This window comes from Anoplopoma fimbria, chromosome 16 (assembly GCF_027596085.1).
Source record: "Anoplopoma fimbria isolate UVic2021 breed Golden Eagle Sablefish chromosome 16, Afim_UVic_2022, whole genome shotgun sequence".
In the NCBI taxonomy this organism is placed as follows: Eukaryota; Metazoa; Chordata; class Actinopteri; order Perciformes; family Anoplopomatidae; genus Anoplopoma; species Anoplopoma fimbria.
In genome coordinates, this window is record NC_072464.1 from 20,378,609 (window position 1) to 20,399,232 (window position 20,624).

Genomic DNA, 20,624 nt, shown 5'->3' on the forward strand with positions numbered 1-20,624 from the left:
GGCTAACTAGTCAATTGTGTCTCTTTATAATCATTATGGCTCTTTGTGATCAATTGCGTCTCTTTGTAGTTATTGCGTGTCTTTAGGTTTTTCTTCTCTGGTTGTTTTTGTGTCTGAGTTTATTTTGCGTCTTTTTTTGTAGTTTTGTGTTTCTTTTCTGGTCATTTTGTGTCTTTTAGTGGTCTTAAGTGTCTTTTTTGGTTGATTTTGACTCACTTTGTAGTAGTTTTGTGTGTCTTTGGGGTATTTCTTTGCTCTCTGTAATTATTTTGTGTCTTTAATTGGTTGGTTTGTGTCTCTTTGTGTGTCTTTGTGGTTGTATTGTGTCTTTTGTTTTTTCCTCTCTGGTTGTTTTGTGTCATTTTGCATCTTTTTTTGTAGTTTTGTTTTTCTTTGAGGTAATTTTGTGTCTTTTCTGGTGGTCTTGGGTGTCTTTTGGTTGATTTTGAGTCTCTTTGTAGTAGTTTTGTGTGTCTTTGGGGTATTTCTTGGCTCTCTATAGTTATAGTTTGTCTTTAATTGGTTGGTTGTGTCTCTTTGAGGGAATTTTTGCGTCTTTTTTGGATAGTTTCTTTGTGGTCATTTTGCATCTCTTCATGGTCGATACGTGTCTCCAAGGTGGGACCCTGACACTTTGGGCCCCTGGACCTTTGACCGCCCAGTAGGCCTGTTCAGGAATCCATCCATGGTTTTGAGTAACACCTCTATCTAATATATCAAGTCATGTGCTTTTTGTGGATTAACAGAAGTAAAATTTTAAATTTTGGGGGGAAAGACTTTCCATATGAGTGACATAGTCTGGTAAAATAATCAAAAAAATAAATAAAAAAAGGCTGACCTGTATTTGATGCCTCTACAGATGGTGGAAGCTTTTTAGGCTGAAAAGTGAAAACACTGGTTAAATATCCACCGTCCTGCATAAAAAAACCTGTTTACTCCACTTTTTGGGAGGTTTTTCATGTTACTCTTGAAAGGTCACATGATCTCTAATGTGCTGAAACATGTTTCATAACCCCTGAGCCAGTGACACCCATTAAAACCTCGTTGTATAATATCTGTGTCATCTTGAAAATAATAATTTTAGGGACTCTGAAGTCGGAGGAACACTTTAAGCTCTAAAGTAAAGATGGTGGTCCGCACAGCTTGGACAGAATAATCATCTTATTCAGCAAACTGTATTGATCGCCTCTCTCTGAGATCACACACCGCTGATTCTGCACTGATCCTCTAATCCATTTCAACATCTGCATTTCTGATAAGTTTTATGTCCAACTTCATGCTGCAAATGTCTCTGTGTGTCTGTGTGTGTGTGTATGTGTGTGTGTGTGTGTATGTGTATGTGTGTGTGTTGGTGTAATCTGTGTATTTCCAAGTTACCGCTCTGCCTCGCGGTTTTGATCTGAGAGCTTCGCTTTACTCCTGTAATCCTGCCAACCGCCCATCTCCATCTCCATCCCTGCCTCCATCACTCCATCCAGGGGATTTGACAGCCATTAAGAGATGGCTTTTTGGTGTTTTGTGTGTGTGTGTGTGTGTGTGTGTGTGTGTGTGTGTGTGTGTGTGTGTGTGTGTGTGTGTGTGTGTGTGTGTGTGTGTGTGTGTGTGTGTGTGTGTGTGTGTGTGTGTGTGTGTGTGTGTGTGTGTGTGTGGTGAAGGGGGGAGGATGAAGTGTACATTCACAACCGCACACACTCTTGCTGGAGAGCAGTGTCAGTCTGAAGCCTCAGTTATGCGGTTGATGGTGCACAGTGTGGACTCATATGGGACGGGCAGGATGGATACATGCAGGAACATCTGGACCGGGTCCTTCAACACACATGGATGCAACTGTCTGGAAAGATCTACAGGTATGTCGCTTCCATTTCTGCAAGTATTTACTTTTCTGGCATTTGGTTGGTTTACAGTTGTGATATTCTGTGAATTAGCTTCCACGGATATTTTTATAGGATTGTAATTGATGTCACCAGTTAAAGTTAAAGAGGCGATTTGAGCTAAAACTGTGTCCTTTAAATTACCTACGGACTTTCAGCGACTGGCTTTGGGACATATATTTATATAATTCACAACAGTTCATCATTAAGTGCTGCTGTGCTGTTTTTGTACCATTTCAGACCTCCGTTAATCCTGGCATGTCCCAGATGAGAGGCTACAGTAATGACTGTCATCACTTTCACTGGTCAGTTTCTATCCCTTTACTCCTCTACTGTTTTTTTTCTCTCTCCTCTTCAGCTGTAAAACTGGTCTCACAGCTTATAGTGGTTTGGTGAAAGAAGCCTCACACTGTCAATCCTAATGTAATAATTATTAATGACGGCTCAGGTAAAAAAGAAAAAAGAATATTTCTTCCAATGAGCCATCCAGAAATGCTGTTTTGCCTCCATTAAACACATTTCATCTACAAGGATTGGTTGAATGATTGATCAGAATAAAAAAGGCAGCGCCGAACATGAGCTGAGGTGAACTGGATGGAGGTGAAATCCCAGCCACAGACAATGCCTATTGTTGTGGGGCTAATCTCTGATGTAAGCTGTTCGGTCTTAATCACATCATCATTTCACCGGCAGCTCGCAAAGAGACCGTTCAGCAGCTCAACCCACCATTCAGCGTGATTTAAATATTAAATTAAATATACTGATTCTGACGAGTTTTGTAGATTTTTGCAGCTTCTTTTGAGCGAATGGAGTAAAGAAAGGTTTGTGCTGTGACTTGAACCTGAGGCGCCTATAAAACCAATACATAAAGACAATAAAACAACTGGCAAAATCTGGCCTGAGGGGGTCAAATCTTTATTTATAATTTGTATTGATCTACTAGGCAGCGGGCAGAACGGTTGAGTAAAAGTAAAGTTAAACAATTTGACATAAAAACAAGATAATTTAAGAAGCTGTTCTAGAGCTTTCATTCATTTCACACAATCCAGATTTAACCCTTTTTCACACCTCATTTTGACTTTTCTAGCACAGGTATCACTACTAACACCAGCTGTGAGTCAAAAAGGTCTGCTATGGAAAAAAAAAGGTCTATAAATTTGAATATTTTTTAAAACAATACAGAGAAAATCCTGCAAAAAAATATGTGAAGCTGTAACTGGAGAGAAAAGAAAGACTGGTGCTGCTTATTGAGTTGACTTCAGCTAAATCAAATATATGAACTTTCTTCCAGTTCTCTATCAGTGTATCAAGAGAGGCTGGTTTTCATGTGTGCGTAAAAACTCCAGCAATTGTTATTCGTCTGTTCCTGTGACAAGCTCTCATTATAACCCCTCTGTTAAACCACATCTTGTGGTTTATACAATTTGGTTTCTGCTGAGATGAAACATTAAGATATGAATGGTTAGTTTTGAGTTGAGCGGCAGAGGTGCTTGTAGGTGGTTTGTGTGACCTTTAGACAAAACTAGGCCCATTTCCAGTCTTTATGCTAAGCTAAGTTTAGCTGCTGTCTGTAGCTTCATATTTACTGTGCAGACATGAGACATGAGAGTGCAGACATGAGAGCATAATTGTATTTCCCAAAACGTGGTACTATTCCCTTTACTACAGAGCAGGATGACCAAAAATAGCAAATTTAAAAACTAAAAAAATCAATATTTCTATCAATTCAATCTTGCTCCTCTGATAAAAATGCAGTCGATTCATGAGTTGAGATGAGGGGTGACATTCTCTCAGCTTAAAAGACAGAAATAAGTTTGGGAACCACTGATCTCAAATCCCTTGCCTCAGTTTAATGGATGTACATAAAGTCTGCAGTCCTTGCGGAGTCATTTTTCTATACATTTTTATCCTGATACGCCAACAGAGTCCATTAAATTTGGTAGTATTCATCCTTAAAACTGTAATAAGAGTAATCAAATAATTCTGGATATGGATTGCAGTACTGTGGATGTAAACTGTACTATCTTTAGATGTCTAATTGGAGTATGTATCAGTAGATTTTCACGTTATTACCAGAATCCTGTTTTGTTTGATTCAAGCACACACACCTGAATTTTTTGAGTAAATACATTCTTTGCAGCATAGTATTCAGGACCGACTGTTGCCTTTGGTGTTTGAACACTCCCTCTGTGTTTTTCCAGTCTCTGTGCTGTGCCTGCTGCCTCAGGCGGTGCTGGCCCGCTGGGCTTGTGTGCGGGCGTGTCCTCCGTCCTGCTCCTGCACACAGGAGAAGAGCTGCAGCGTTCTCTGCGACCGCTCCAGCATCGCTGAGCTGCCCAAAGAGTTCCCCTGCGAGGCGTCAGCCATCAACCTGGACAAGAACAGACTCAAGTTCCTGTCGGAGAGGGCGTTCGGCACTCTGCCCTCACTGAAGTCTCTCTCTCTGGACCACAACAACATCTCCTTCATCACCCCTGGAGCCTTCAAGGTCTGCTGAGGTTTCCTCTTGATGCTTTTCTTTTTTTTTTTTTTTAAAGAGAAGCAGAGATTATTAATAACAGGTTTCCAGGAAATTGTTCTGAACAATGACAAGGAAGGTGTTGTCTGGGTCAGTGTGTAGTAGTCTCTGACATGCAGGTATTTCATTGTGTGAAGGACAAAGCTGACATTCCTTTTGTGGTTGGCTCTATAATGAATTAATTACATTTACCTCCAGCAGAGAGCAAAGAGTACACATTATCTGTCAAGGCTGTCCTATTCTCTAGATTTTTCTCTAGAAAGAACAGCAAAAAAACTTAAAAATCTTGCAATATTTAAGGTTTGGTTGATCCAAACCACAAAACAAACAGATCTGTGTTTACTTACACCCTGTGAAACCCAGAATTGTGGATTGTTTTTGTTTTATTTGCCTAGTTTTTGAGAAATTTGCCACTAACTCAAAAACAACGGAGGTGAATGGGATTAAAATAATGGCACTCAAACCATCACAAAATTACAATTTTTATTCAGAGCTTTGAGCTGCAAATGTGTCTTTTCATCTGCAAACCTGACTTAATCAAACCAAAATTATCTCTATGATTAGACAGTTATAGGATTAAGTTGGTTACACTTCCTCTAAAAGAAATCCTTTTTTTAAAAAACACCTTTGCCCATATTTCCACAGAAATTCATGTTAAAATGTTTTGTTTTATCCTGTAAAAACCTCTTTTGCAGAGAAGTATTTTGTTTTATTGATTTGTAGCTTTGGCTGAAGATGTCTTTAGTTGGGGGTCTTGTAAACTTAACAGCACCTCATGTAACTACATATTAAAATCTGCATATTTAACACCCAACTCGCCTCCTGCAGGGCCTCGCCAACTTAGTGGAGCTGAAAATGGCGAACAACGACTACTTCAGTTACCTTCACACTCGGACATTCACGGGGCTGAAGAAGCTGGTGCGCCTGGACATATCCAACTGCAACCTCTTCAACATCCCCGACCGCATCTTCCTGGAGCAAGCGGCGCTGAAGGAGGTGCTCTGCTTCGAGAACCACTTCAGGAGGATCCCCGGAGCCTTCAGAGGCATGGAGAACCTCACGCACATCTACCTGGAGAGGTGCAAGATCGAGGCGGTGGCCTACAACTCCCTGCTGGGCCTGGGTGGTCTCAAGTGAGTCACAGGGTGGAAGAAGCTGGTGTGATGAGATAACTCAACAATAATCTACTTATTAGTCAAATTTAAAACTAAGCGATTACCCTAAGCCCTGATCCAGGAATATGATGCCACCATCACTTTATATCTGGACATTTCTATCAGTCGACGGCTCATAAAATGTAGAAGAAAGACGATTTTTAAAAAAAATATGAACTCCCATGATTGCACACCTTATTATTAGTGACTTTTAAGAAGGTAAAAACTACATTAGGCAAATGTCAAGTCAAAGAACACAAGAATTTCCACATGCAAATCCTGTTAAATCAAGAAATCTTTCTAAATGACTAACTATGTCACATTGTACAGTCTCGTCACTGGTGGCTGGAAGATATACTTGTACTATAATACTACAGAATAGAACAGTAATAGTAGATTTATACAACAACTGGGGAAATACTCCCTACATTGTAGAGTCTCTCTCTGTTTCTGCAAAGACATTGTTAGGTGACTGGCAGTTGAAGCGTGTTCAACACTTGAAAGGACAAAAAAAATCCTCTTTCAGTTAAATCTTCAATAAAAAAAAGATGTAAACTACAACTCTAAATGTGCATTTGGTAAGAAATGTAGTTATTGTTTTGTCCTCTATTGCAATGGTCTCCTTCCATTCTATAAACTCTTCACTAAATAGCACAAAAAATGTGTATTAATAAAAAGCAAATGTTCTATTTGCTACTGTTCAAGTAATATTTGGTAAAAACTACAGTGTCCAGCTGTTTTAGAAGTGAAACTTTATATTCCTAATCTGTTTTTAAACATTTAAATCTTTAGGAGGAACAAATGGGCTTTAGGCTGGGTTAAGAAGTCACAAGTAATTTACTATTTTTGCGTGGGTTTTTGTTTATGCAGGATTTCTGTGTTTTGTTAAGCATTCCATATTTGTGATTTTACTTTTTCCTGTATTTTGGCCTTAGGGGGTCACTGTAGTCTGACAGTTTTACATCTCTCTAGTTGAAGATATGCTGAAACTTGGAAGTACCTGATTTACTCGTTCTATGAACGGCCTACTGTGAAAAATCAGCCCAAAGTCCCTTGTTTGGTCTTTCTAACATCTCTGTCTTCCTCTTATATCAGGTACCTGAACCTCCAGGAGAACCGCATCAACGTGATCCATGATGGATCCTTCCAGGACCTTCTGCGGCTGGAGAACTTCTACCTCAACGACAACCTTCTGTCCAATCTGCCCCAGCACGCCTTCAAGGGCCTCATCCGCCTCAAGATGCTCAACCTCGGGGGGAACCTGTTGACCAACGTGTCCAGGACCTGGTTCGGCGACCTGGTGGAGCTGGAGGTCCTGTACCTGGACAGGAACCAGCTGCTAAACATCGAGGAGGGCACGTTTGAGAACCTGACCAGCCTGATGACGCTCCACCTGAACAGCAACAACCTCACCATCCTCCCCTTCCCCGTTTTCCAGCCCGTCTTCTTCCTGGGCCGCCTCTTCCTCTTCAGGAACCCGTGGGAGTGCGACTGCTCCCTGGAGTGGCTGAAGGAGTGGATGGAGAACTACAAGCTGGTGCGGGACATCCCCTGTGCCTCACCTTCCTCCGTGGCGGGTCTGGATCTCGGCGAGGTGGTCTTCGCCAAGGTGAACGGCACGTGCGTGGACCCCGGAGAGCTGAACCTGACCACGGCCCCGTCGGAGATCGCCGCCACCACGGAGAACCGCTTCAACAGCCTCATTTCCAAAATGCTCCAGCAGGAGATCAGAGAGGAGATGGGGAACGGCACGGAGAGCCTTCGCAACGGGACCCTGATGGATCCAGAGGACGGGCTGCTCTCTGCAGGGGTCAGAGGTCAACGGGCCCAAGCAAGCCAATCGATTCTCTGCTTCATTGCAGTATGGCTCGTCTTTGATTTGTTTGGCCGGTCGGATATGAATTACTGTCTTTCTTGCACATGAGAACGGTGGAAAAAAGGAGTAGCTTTTCAAATTGCCAATGAGATAAAAGATGTTTTCATTTATCCATGAAAGCACAGAGGATTTGTAGGATCTGCACTGCCAAACATGGGATTGGGAGATTCTTTTTCTGTTGAAATGCATGCATGGTAAACTGAATATTACCAGCTATCTTCAGAGGGAAGACTGACGTTGACATGTTGGGATTTAGCTTTGCATGAGCTACAATAATCTATGATATTTATAGATTACATATCTGATGCATATCTGTCGTCCTGGTCCATGAAAGCAGCTACACCCAAAGCTGTACGGGATTCAGAGAGGCCGAGGGTGTTGATTTCAAACTGTGGATTACTGCGGCAAAGTGATGAAAAATGTATATGTGATCCTCCACCTTCTGTTGCATAACGCTCAATTTTAATTAATATTATGTGATATTTGTAGCATTGCATAGTCTGTTACGAGTGTTTTCTTTTTTTTGTATTTTCATTCACATCAATGTGTAAAGTTAAAGAAGATAAGAGCTCCTGTAGTTATCTCCTAAACAGATGTCCTCTCTGCTCGTCTATGTTCATGCAGCTTTTTCCATAAATGCATTAATCTTCTTAATGCATGCGGCTCAGTGTCGTCGCTGCTCTCGTATGTTACGGCCTCCTATGCATGGACTGTTTCTTTCTCCTTATGGACGTGACCTCGCTATGTACGGGGGGGTGTGGTGGGTGTGATCTCCATATGTCAGGTTGTGGATGCGGGACGGAAAAAGTGTCAAAGCATGTTAGTTACATGTGGGATAAGAAAAGCTATTAGGTGTATTTAATTTAAAACAAATTAACTGTTCTGAATTTGCCACATATTCTACATTCTGCTCATTTTTTTATATATATATATACATACATACTGATGTGTTCTCTGTAGCTGAAATGATAAAGAATGCTGTTTATTTTGAACCCTGGTGAATGTTAGTAGTTTGGTTTGGACAGTCAGTGATCCGGTTCATTGGTGTTTCAAAACAAACGCTGTGTCACACGATATATTTTTTTAAATAATAAAATAAATAAAAATGCTGTTGAACTTTTGACATGCCTGCTCAGTGACTCCTTTCATCCTCGGCCGAGGAATGGACCCATTTCAGCGGTGAACGCGAGTTAATCTGCACAACTGGCCTGTTGGCCCTTTAATGTGGGATTAGACCGGGACTATAATGTTCTCAGTGCCGCTGTATTGTAGGAAAATATCGTAACACTTTTCATTTTCCTACAAAAAATCCTAGGAAGTTTCTTGGAAAGCGACACTTAATTTGTACTAATTATAAGGAAATATTAAATTTAAAAAAATAGAAATAATGATCTGAGACAGCTATGGTATTTAATTTATGTTTGTTATGATGCTCTATAAGTGATATATAAATTGTTATGATCATTTTCTCAAAAGTACCGCTTAAAGATGTTCAAATGAACTGAAACATCTGTATGTAAACCCAAGTTAATATTAATTTATTCTTGAATTTCTTTTCTCCATATTTGTGGACTTGTATGCTTGTCTGTCCTGCAGACAAATTTCAAATGTTTGCATTTTCATTTCACCTGCTTTTGAACTTACTTAAATAGAGAATAATTAGTTGAGTACTGTCTCTCTGTTTCCTTTTAACTGTCACTAAAGTACATTGTACTTTCATTGTACCTTTTTAAGAATGTACGGTGAAATATATCATCCCCTTCCTGGGGAATTAATTGGAAACAATGGGACTTTTGAATTCAAGATGAGGAATTCTCCTAGAAGGATAATGTCGGTCTGAGGTGACCTAAATGTGTAACTAACTGACAGGTGATGTGAAACCCTATTTAAGATAAGATTAGATTTAAGATGAGATTCAACTTTATTGTCATTGCACAGAGTACAAATACTGAAACAATAAAATTCAGTTTAGCATCTAACAGGAGGTTAAAGTGCAGAGTAATGTGCATATGTGTAGTGGTAATAAATAATATAAAACAATAAAGATATATACAATATGAACAAGTGCAGCAGGCACCCAAATATAAAGTGCATGTATAAGCACTACATTAGCCTATTATGAATATAAATACAGACACTATATGTGAGACAGTGTGGACAGAAGACAGGGCTCTCTTATTATCCAAACTAGTTAACTGCCTGTCGTGGTTGTAAACGGTACTGCCAGTTCCAACCGTTGAGTCCGTATTCTTTAGGACTAACGTTAGATATTTACTCTCAAAATGGTGGAGATCAACCGTCGTCTTTTAGTATGAGAATCACTATTTTTCTGCTCTGTTTGTCTTTACTGAAGTTAATAAACAACAATGAACGTTGTGTTTCTAACTGTTAATGTTTGTTTGCTTTGACACTGAAGTTGTTTCCTCAGGACTGTGTAGCTACGTCACTTCGTACCGGAAAGGTCAATGCTACGTAATAAATTCAACCGTCACTGTTGAACCGTTGAAGTTACAGTGGCCGCCATCTTTAGATTGTGATCACATGTGGTTTCTATGACCGGTGTAATAAACATACTATACTATGACTTTTTTTATCACATACTATATTATGCCTTTTTTTACATACTATACTATGACTTTTTCTTATACATACTGTACTATGATTTATTTTTGACATTTCTATGACATACTATGCTACTTTTATGACATACTATACTATGTCTTTTTTATTAAATATATGACATACTATACTATGTTTTTATGACATTTTTATTAAATATGTCTTTTTTATTAAATATATGACATACTATACTATGTCTTTTTTATTAAATATATGGCATACTATACTATGACTTTTTTTATTAAATATATGACATACTATACTATGTCTTTTTTATTAAATCTATGACATACTATACTATGACTTTTTCTTATACATACTGTAATATGATTGTTTTTGACATCTCTATGACATACTATGATACTTTTATGACATACGATACTATGACTTTTTTTTACTAAATTTGTCTTTTTTATTAAATATATGACAACTATATTATGTCTTTTTTATTAAATTTTATGACATACTATACTATGACATTTTTTTATCACATACTATATTATGCTTTTTATGACATACTATATTTTGACTTTTTATGACATACTATACTATGTCTTTTTTATTAAATATATGACATACTATACTATGTCTTTTTTTAAAATTTGTATGACATACTATATTATGCCTTTTTTTTTTTACATACTATACTGTCTTTTTTATTAAATATATGACATACTATACTATGACTTTTTCTTATACATACTGTACTATGATTTGTTTTTGACATTTCTGACATACTATGATACTTTTATGACATACGATACTATGACTTTTTTATTAAATATATGACATACCGTATTTTCCGCACTATAGGGCGCACTGGATTATAAGGCGCACTGTCAATGAATGGTCTATTTTCTATCTTTTTTCATATATAAGGCGCACCGGACTATAAGGCGCATTAAGCGAAACAAAACAGTCAGTCAGTCAAACCTCCTCCACTTCCGTACCATTGATTCATTAATGTTGAATTCTCTCGCAGCTGCTCTATTCCCATGTTCTCCTGCGTGACTGACAGCCTTGAGTTTGAAGTCCGCGTCGTCAGCGTGTCTCTTGACAGGAGCCATGTTGGGTCCTTATCCACACACACTGTAATGTGATGGTGAACCTTATCCACACACACTGTAATATTATGGTGAACCTTATCCACACACACTGTAATGTGATGGTGAACCTTATCCACACACACTGTAATGTGATGGTGAACCTTATACACACACACTGTAATGTGATGGTGAACCTTATACACACACACTGTAATGTGATGGTGAACCTTATAATGTGATGGTGAACCTTATCCACACACACTGTAATGTGATGGTGAACCTTATACACACACACACTGTAATGTGATGGTGAACCTTATACACACACACTGTAATGTGATGGTGAACCTTATCACACACACACTGTAATGTGATGGTGAACCTTATCACACACACACTGTAATGTGATGGTGAACCTTATCCACACACACTGTAATGTGATGGTGAACCTTATACACACACACACTGTAATGTGATGGTGAACCTTATCCACACACACTGTAATGTGATGGTGAACCTTATACACACACACACTGTAATGTGATGGTGAACCTTATCCACACACACTGTAATGTGATGGTGAACCTTATCCACACACACTGTAATGTGATGGTGAACCTTATCCACACACACTGTAATGTGATGGTGAACCTTACACACACACACACACTGTAATGTGATGGTGAACCTTATACACACACACTGTAATGTGATGGTGAACCTTATACACACACACTGTAATGTGATGGTGAACCTTATACACACACACTGTAATGTGATGGTGAACCTTATACACACACACTGTAATGTGATGGTGAACCTTATACACACACACTGTAATGTGATGGTGAACCTTATACACACACACTGTAATATGATGGTGAACCTTATACACACACACTGTAATGTGATGGTGAACCTTATGAACACTTATGTGATGGTGAACCTTACACACACACACTGTAATGTGATGGTGAACCTTATACACACACACTGTAATGTGATGGTGAACCTTACACACACACACACTGTAATGTGATGGTGAACCTTATACACACACACACTGTAATGTGATGGTGAACCTTATACACACACACACTGTAATGTGATGGTGAACCTTATCCACACACACTGTAATGTGATGGTGAACCTTATACACACACACTGTAATGTGATGGTGAACCTTATACACACACACTGTAATGTGATGGTGACCTTATCCACACACACTGTAATGTGATGGTGAACCTTATCACACACACACTGTAATGTGATGGTGAACCTTATCCACACACACTGTAATGTGATGGTGAACCTTATCCACACACACTGTAATGTGATGGTGAACCTTACACACACACTGTAACACTGTAATTATGAACCTTATACACACACACTGTAATGTGATGGTGAACCTTATACACACACACACACACTGTAATGTGATGGTGAACCTTATCCACACACACTGTAATGTGATGGTGAACCTTATACACACACACTGTAATGTGATGGTGACACACTTATCTTATCCACACACACACTGTAATGTGATGGTGAAGCTTACACACACACACACACTGTAATGTGATGGTGAACCTTATCCACACACACTGTAATGTGATGGTGAACCTTATACACACACACTGTAATGTGATGGTGAACCTTATACACACACACTGTAATGTGATGGTGAACCTTATACACACACACACACACACTGTAATGTGATGGTGAACCTGGTGAACCTTATACACACACACTGTAATGTGATGGTGAACCTTATACACACACACTGTAATGTGATGGTGAACCTTATACACACACACTGTAATGTGATGGTGAACCTTATACACACACACTGTAATGTGATGGTGAACCTTATACACACACACTGTAATGTGATGGTGAACCTTATACACACACACACTGTAATGTGATGGTGAACCTTATACACACACACTGTAATGTGATGGTGAACCTTATACACACACACTGTAATGTGATGGTGAACCTTATCCACACACACTGTAATGTGATGGTGAACCTTATACACACACACTGTAATGTGATGGTGAACCTTATACACACACACTGTAATGTGATGGTGAACCTTATACACACACACTGTAATGTGATGGTGAACCTTATCCACACACACTGTAATGTGATGGTGAACCTTATACACACACACTGTAATGTGATGGTGAACCTTATACACACACACACACTGTAATGTGATGGTGAACCTTATACACACACACTGTAATGTGATGGTGAACCTTATACACACACACACACACACTGTAATGTGATGGTGAACCTTATACACACACACTGTAATGTGATGGTGAACCTTATACACACACACTGTAATGTGATGGTGAACCTTATCCACACACACTGTAATGTGATGGTGAACCTTATACACACACACTGTAATGTGATGGTGAACCTTATACACACACACTGTAATGTGATGGTGAACCTTATCCACACACACTGTAATGTGATGGTGAACCTTATACACACACACTGTAATGTGATGGTGAACCTTATACACACACACTGTAATGTGATGGTGAACCTTATACACACACACTGTAATGTGATGGTGAACCTTACACACACACACACACTGTAATGTGATGGTGAACCTTATACACACACACTGTAATGTGATGGTGAACCTTATACACACACACTGTAATGTGATGGTGAACCTTATACACACACACTGTAATGTGATGGTGAACCTTATACACACACACTGTAATGTGATGGTGAACCTTATACACACACACTGTAATGTGATGGTGAACCTTATACACACACACTGTAATGTGATGGTGAACCTTATACACACACACTGTAATGTGATGGTGAACCTTATACACACACACTGTAATGTGATGGTGAACCTTATACACACACACACTGTAATGTGATGGTGAACCTTATACACACACACTGTAATGTGATGGTGAACCTTATACACACACACTGTAATGTGATGGTGAACCTTATACACACACACTGTAATGTGATGGTGAACCTTATACATACACACACACTGTAATGTGATGGTGAACCTTATACACACACACTGTAATGTGATGGTGAACCTTATCCACACACACTGTAATGTGATGGTGAACCTTATACACACACACTGTAATGTGATGGTGAACCTTACACACACACACACACACACACACTGTAATGTGATGGTGAACCTTATCCACACACACTGTAATGTGATGGTGAACCTTATCCACACACACACTGTAATGTGATGGTGAACCTTATACACACACACTGTAATGTGATGGTGAACCTTATACACACACACACACTGTAATGTGATGGTGAACCTTATACACACACACTGTAATGTGATGGTGACACACACACTGTAATGTGATGGTGAACCTTATCCACACACACACTGTAATGTGATGGTGAACCTTATCCACACACACACTGTAATGTGATGGTGAACCTTATACACACACACTGTAATGTGATGGTGAACCTTATACACACACACTGTAATGTGATGGTGAACCTTATACACACACACTGTAATGTGATGGTGAACCTTATACACACACACTGTAATGTGATGGTGAACCTTATACACACACACTGTAATGTGATGGTGAACCTTATACACACACACTGTAATGTGATGGTGAACCTTATACACACACACTGTAATGTGATGGTGAACCTTATACACACACACTGTAATGTGATGGTGAACCTTATACACACACACACACACACACTGTAATGTGATGGTGAACCTTATACACACACTGTAATGTGATGGTGAACCTTATACACACACACACTGTAATGTGATGGTGAACCTTATACACACACACTGTAATGTGATGGTGAACCTTATACACACACACACACTGTAATGTGATGGTGTATACACACACACTGTAATGTTATACACACACACTGTAATGTGATGGTGAACCTTATACACACACACTGTAATGTGATGGTGAACACACACACACTGTAATGTGATGGTGAACCTTACACACACACACACTGTAATGTGATGGTGAACCTTACACACACACACACACACACTGTAATGTGATGGTGAACCTTATACACACACACACTGTAATGTGATGGTGACACTGTAATATACACACACACTGTAATGTGATGGTGAACCTTATACACACACACTGTAATGTGATGGTGAACCTTATACACACACACACACTGTAATGTGATGGTGAACCTTATACACACACACTGTAATATTATGGTGAAGCTTATACACACACACACACTGTAATGTGATGGTGAAGCTTATACACACACACTGTAATGTGATGGTGAACCTTATACACACACACTGTAATGTGATGGTGAACCTTATACACACACACTGTAATGTGATGGTGAACCTTATACACACACACTGTAATGTGATGGTGAACCTTATACACACACACTGTAATGTGATGGTGAACCTTATACACACACACTGTAATGTGATGGTGAACACTTATGAACCTTATACACACACACTGTAATGTGATGGTGAACCTTATACACACACACACTGTAATGTGATGGTGAACCTTATACACACACACTGTAATGTGATGGTGAACACACACTGTAATGTGATGGTGAACCTTATCCACACACACACTGTAATGTGATGGTGAACCTTATACACACACACACACTGTAATGTGATGGTGAACCTTATCCACACACACTGTAATGTGATGGTGAACTTACACACACACTGTAATGTGATGGTGAACCTTATACACACACACTGTAATGTGATGGTGAACCTTATACACACACACTGTAATGTGATGGTGAACCTTATACACACACACTGTAATGTGATGGTGAACCTTATACACACACACACTGTAATGTGATGGTGAACCTTATACACACACACTGTAATGTGATGGTGAACCTTATACACACACACTGTAATGTGATGGTGAACCTTATACACACACACTGTAATGTGATGGTGAACCTTATCCACACACACTGTAATGTGATGGTGAACCTTATACACACACACTGTAATGTGATGGTGAACCTTATACACACACACACACTGTAATGTGATGGTGAACCTTATACACACACACTGTAATGTGATGGTGAACCTTACACACACACACTGTAATGTGATGATGGTGAACTTATACACACACACTGTATACACTTATACACACACACTGTAATGTGATGGTGAACCTTATACACACACACACACTGTAATGTGATGGTGAACCTTATACACACACACACACTGTAATGTGATGGTGAACCTTATACACACACACTGTAATGTGATGGTGAACCTTATCCACACACACTGTAATGTGATGGTGAACCTTATACACACACACTGTAATGTGATGGTGAACCTTATACACACACACTGTAATATGATGGTGAACCTTATCCACACACACACACACTGTAATGTGATGGTGAACCTTATACACACACACTGTAATGTGATGGTGAACCTTATACACACACACTGTAATGTGATGGTGAACCTTATACACACACACTGTAATGTGATGGTGAACCTTATACACACACACTGTAATGTGATGGTGAACCTTATACACACACACTGTAATGTGATGGTGAACCTTATACACACACACTGTAATGTGATGGTGAACCTGTAATATGGTATACACACACACACACTGTAATGTGATGGTGAACCTTATACACACACACACACTGTAATGTGATGGTGAACCTTATCCACACACACTGTAATGTGATGGTGAACCTTATACACACACACTGTAATGTGATGGTGAACCTTATCCACACACACTGTAATGTGATGGTGAACCTTATACACACACACTGTAATGTGATGGTGAACCTTATACACACACACTGTAATGTGATGGTGAACACACACACACACTGTAATGTGATGGTGAACCTTATACACACACACTGTAATGTGATGGTGAACCTTATACACACACACTGTAATATTATGGTGAAGCTTATACACACACACTGTAATGTGATGGTGAACCTTATACACACACACACTGTAATGTGATGGTGAACCTTATCCACACACACTGTAATGTGATGGTGAACCTTATACACACACACTGTAATGTGATGGTGAACCTTATAATGTGATGGTGAACACACACACTGTAATGTGATGGTGACACACTGTTGATGGTGAACCTTATACACACACACTGTAATATTATGGTGAAGCTTATACACACACACTGTAATGTGATGGTGAACCTTATACACACACACACTGTAATGTGATGGTGAACCTTATACACACACACACTGTAATGTGATGGTGAACCTTATACACACACACTGTAATGTGATGGTGAACCTTATACACACACACTGTAATATGATGGTGAACCTTATCCACACACACTGTAATGTGACACACACACACTGTAATGTGATGGTGAACCTTATCACACACACACTGTAATGTGATGTGATGGTGAACCACACACACACACTGTAATGTATGGTGAACCTTATACACACACACTGTAATGTGATGGTGAACCTTACACACACACTGTAATATGATGGTGAACCTTATCCACACACACTGTAATGTGATGGTGAACCTTATCCACACACACTGTAATGTGATGGTGAAGCACAGTGTGTATTACTCTGCGACGCTCCTGACTACGGTGGCCGTGATGCTGCTGCGGTGCGGCTTTGTAGTTTACTAAGTTACTAAAACATGTTGACAGAGCGCCGTGTACCACACAAAACCGCTTCGAGGTCAGTAAGCACAACCAGAATTAATCCATATATAAAGCGCTCCGGATTATAAGGCGCACTGTCGTTTTTTGAGAAAATTAAAGGCTTTTAAGTGCGCCTTATAGTGCGGAAAATACGGTACTATACTATGTCTTTTTTTTTAAAAATTGTATGACATACTATACTATGACTTTTTCTTATACATACTGTAATATGATTGTTTTTGACATCTCTATGACATACTATGACTTTTTAATGAAATTTGTATGACAAATTATGTCTTTTTTATGACATACTATACTATGACATTTTTACGACATACTATACTATGTCTTTTTTTATCACATACTTTTATGTGATTTTTTGACATACATACTTTTTTATATTATGGTGAACTTATACTATACACTGTAATGTGTTTTTATTAAATATATGACATACTATACTATGTCTTTTTTATTAAATCTATGACATACTATACTATGTCTTTTTTTAAAATTTGTATGACATACTATATTATGCCTTTTTTTTTTACATACTATACTATGTCTTTTTTATTAAATCTATGACATACTATACTATGTCTTTTTTTTATCACATACTATATTATGCCTTTTTTTTTTTGACATACTATACTGTCTTTTTTATTAAATCTATGACATACTATACTATGTCTTTTTTATTAAATATATGACATACTATACTATGTCTTTTTTATTAAATATATGACATACTATACTATGTCTTTTTTTAAAATTTGTATGACATACTATATTTTGACTTTTTTATTAAATTTACATACTATACTATGTCTTTTTTTTAATATATGTATGACATACTATACTATATTTTGACTTTTTTTTTTATATACTAAATCTAACATATATACTATGACTTTCTTTTATCACATACTATATTATGCCTTTTTTTACATACTATACTATGTCTTTTTTATTAAATATATGACATACTATACTATGTCTTTTTTATTAAATATATGACATACTATACTGTCTTTTTTTAAAATTTGTATGACATACTATATTATGCCTTTTTTTTACATACTATACTATGTCTTTTTTTATTAAATATATGACATACTATACTATGACTTTTTCTTATACATACTGTACTATGATTTGTTTTTGACATTTCTGACATACTATGATACTTTTATGACATACGATACTATGACTTTTTTATGACATTTGTATGACATACTATGACTTTTTAATCACATACTGTACTATGACTTTTTTATGACATAATATGCTATGGCATTTTATTTTACACTATACTTTCACCTTTTATAAAATTTGTATGACATACTATACTGTCTTTTTTATGACATAAAGTATTCTGACATTTTTACGACATACTATACTATATATTTTTTATTACATCTATATGTCATACTATACTATGACTTTTTATGAAATTTATATGACACACTATGACATTTTTATGACCTACTATACTATGACTTTTTTGACAATTTGAGAATAAAATCTACACTTAAAAATCCAAACAAACACAGCTGTCCTCAGGTAACTGCGTCTCTTTTTTCAGATGTTAATGCTACGGGATTACGCAACAGTAAATCACAGCGTTCAGGCTGCCAACATTCATTCTAATCACTCACTTGGATTGATTGAAATCACAAAATGCCGCACTGAGAAGTCAGCTGAGTTCACCTGAAATACTATGACAGCCTGGACTTTGTAAAGGCCTCCAGTGTACTGTGTGGGACTGATTTTTTTAAGAAAAGCAGCAAATATTCACATATCGGGAAATGGAATTCGAGAATTGTAACTTTTAATTAAAAGTTTTTTATTGCAGAATTTCAGATTATTAGAGCATTTTCTTCTTTCCAACCTCTGGGGCTTGTATAGCTCAGCAAGAATAGTAGTCTTATAATTTATCTTTGAGTTTAAATGAAAAACCGGCTCTCTGTTTAATTGGGTTAGGTAGTCATGGTAACCAAGCAGAGTTTAAAAAGTACTAAAAATAATTTTGACATTTTTATAGATTAGCAGAATTACTTTTCTTTGGGGCTAAAATTATGAATCAGTGTGAAGAAAAGTAATTATTCAGTTGATTATTAATTAAGGAAAAATATAGAAAAAATACTAATTTGATGGTTTTCTTTTTGCTTTTTTATTATTATAATAATTTTGTTTCTAAAGCTTTACCTCAGGGGAGCTTGTGTACATTTTCCAATATTTTCTGACCTTTTTATAAACTAAACAATTAAGCAATTAACCTCAAGCATAATTGTCAGATTAATAATGGAAACAATCTTGCTTGGCTTTCCATCATTATTTTTTTCACAGATATAACAGATGTTTCTGCACAAAATATTAGCTGATGTATTTAGACAAGATAACAGTCGTACATATTAATTTCTTTAATTATAGTTTTCCCACAAGTATTCTTTATCTCTGCAGCAACATTGTGGATATTACATTTTTTTTAGACTCAATCGGATGATAATTATAAATCTTGTTTTTTTTAAATCACTTATAAAAATAGAGGATGAAGTATTCAGATTCAGAAAAATAATCTGCAGCTTTAATGATTGAATAATTGTTTTCAATATTTATCTTAAGCAAAAAAGCACCATATTAACTGCAAATTTGAATTATAAGTTTTTCTTTGTCCTCTAAGAGAGTAAACTGAATTGTAAACTAATATAAAATAAAAACTTTTAAACCCAAATGT

General features: G+C 37.7%; 1 protein-coding gene across 1 annotated transcript; it reads left to right on the top strand.

Annotated features, from left to right (window-relative positions):
• The first annotated feature begins 1,796 nt into the window (after nt 1-1,796).
• nyx (nyctalopin) lies at nt 1,797-7,467 on the top strand. The gene is made up of 5 exons (XM_054616007.1): nt 1,797-1,847; nt 2,112-2,176; nt 4,073-4,359; nt 5,218-5,522; nt 6,639-7,467. The coding sequence occupies exons 2-5, from the start codon at nt 2,155-2,157 to the stop codon at nt 7,465-7,467; spliced, it is 1,443 nt and encodes a 480-aa protein (XP_054471982.1). The 5' UTR covers nt 1,797-1,847; nt 2,112-2,154.
• The last annotated feature ends 13,157 nt before the right edge of the window (nt 7,468-20,624 follow it).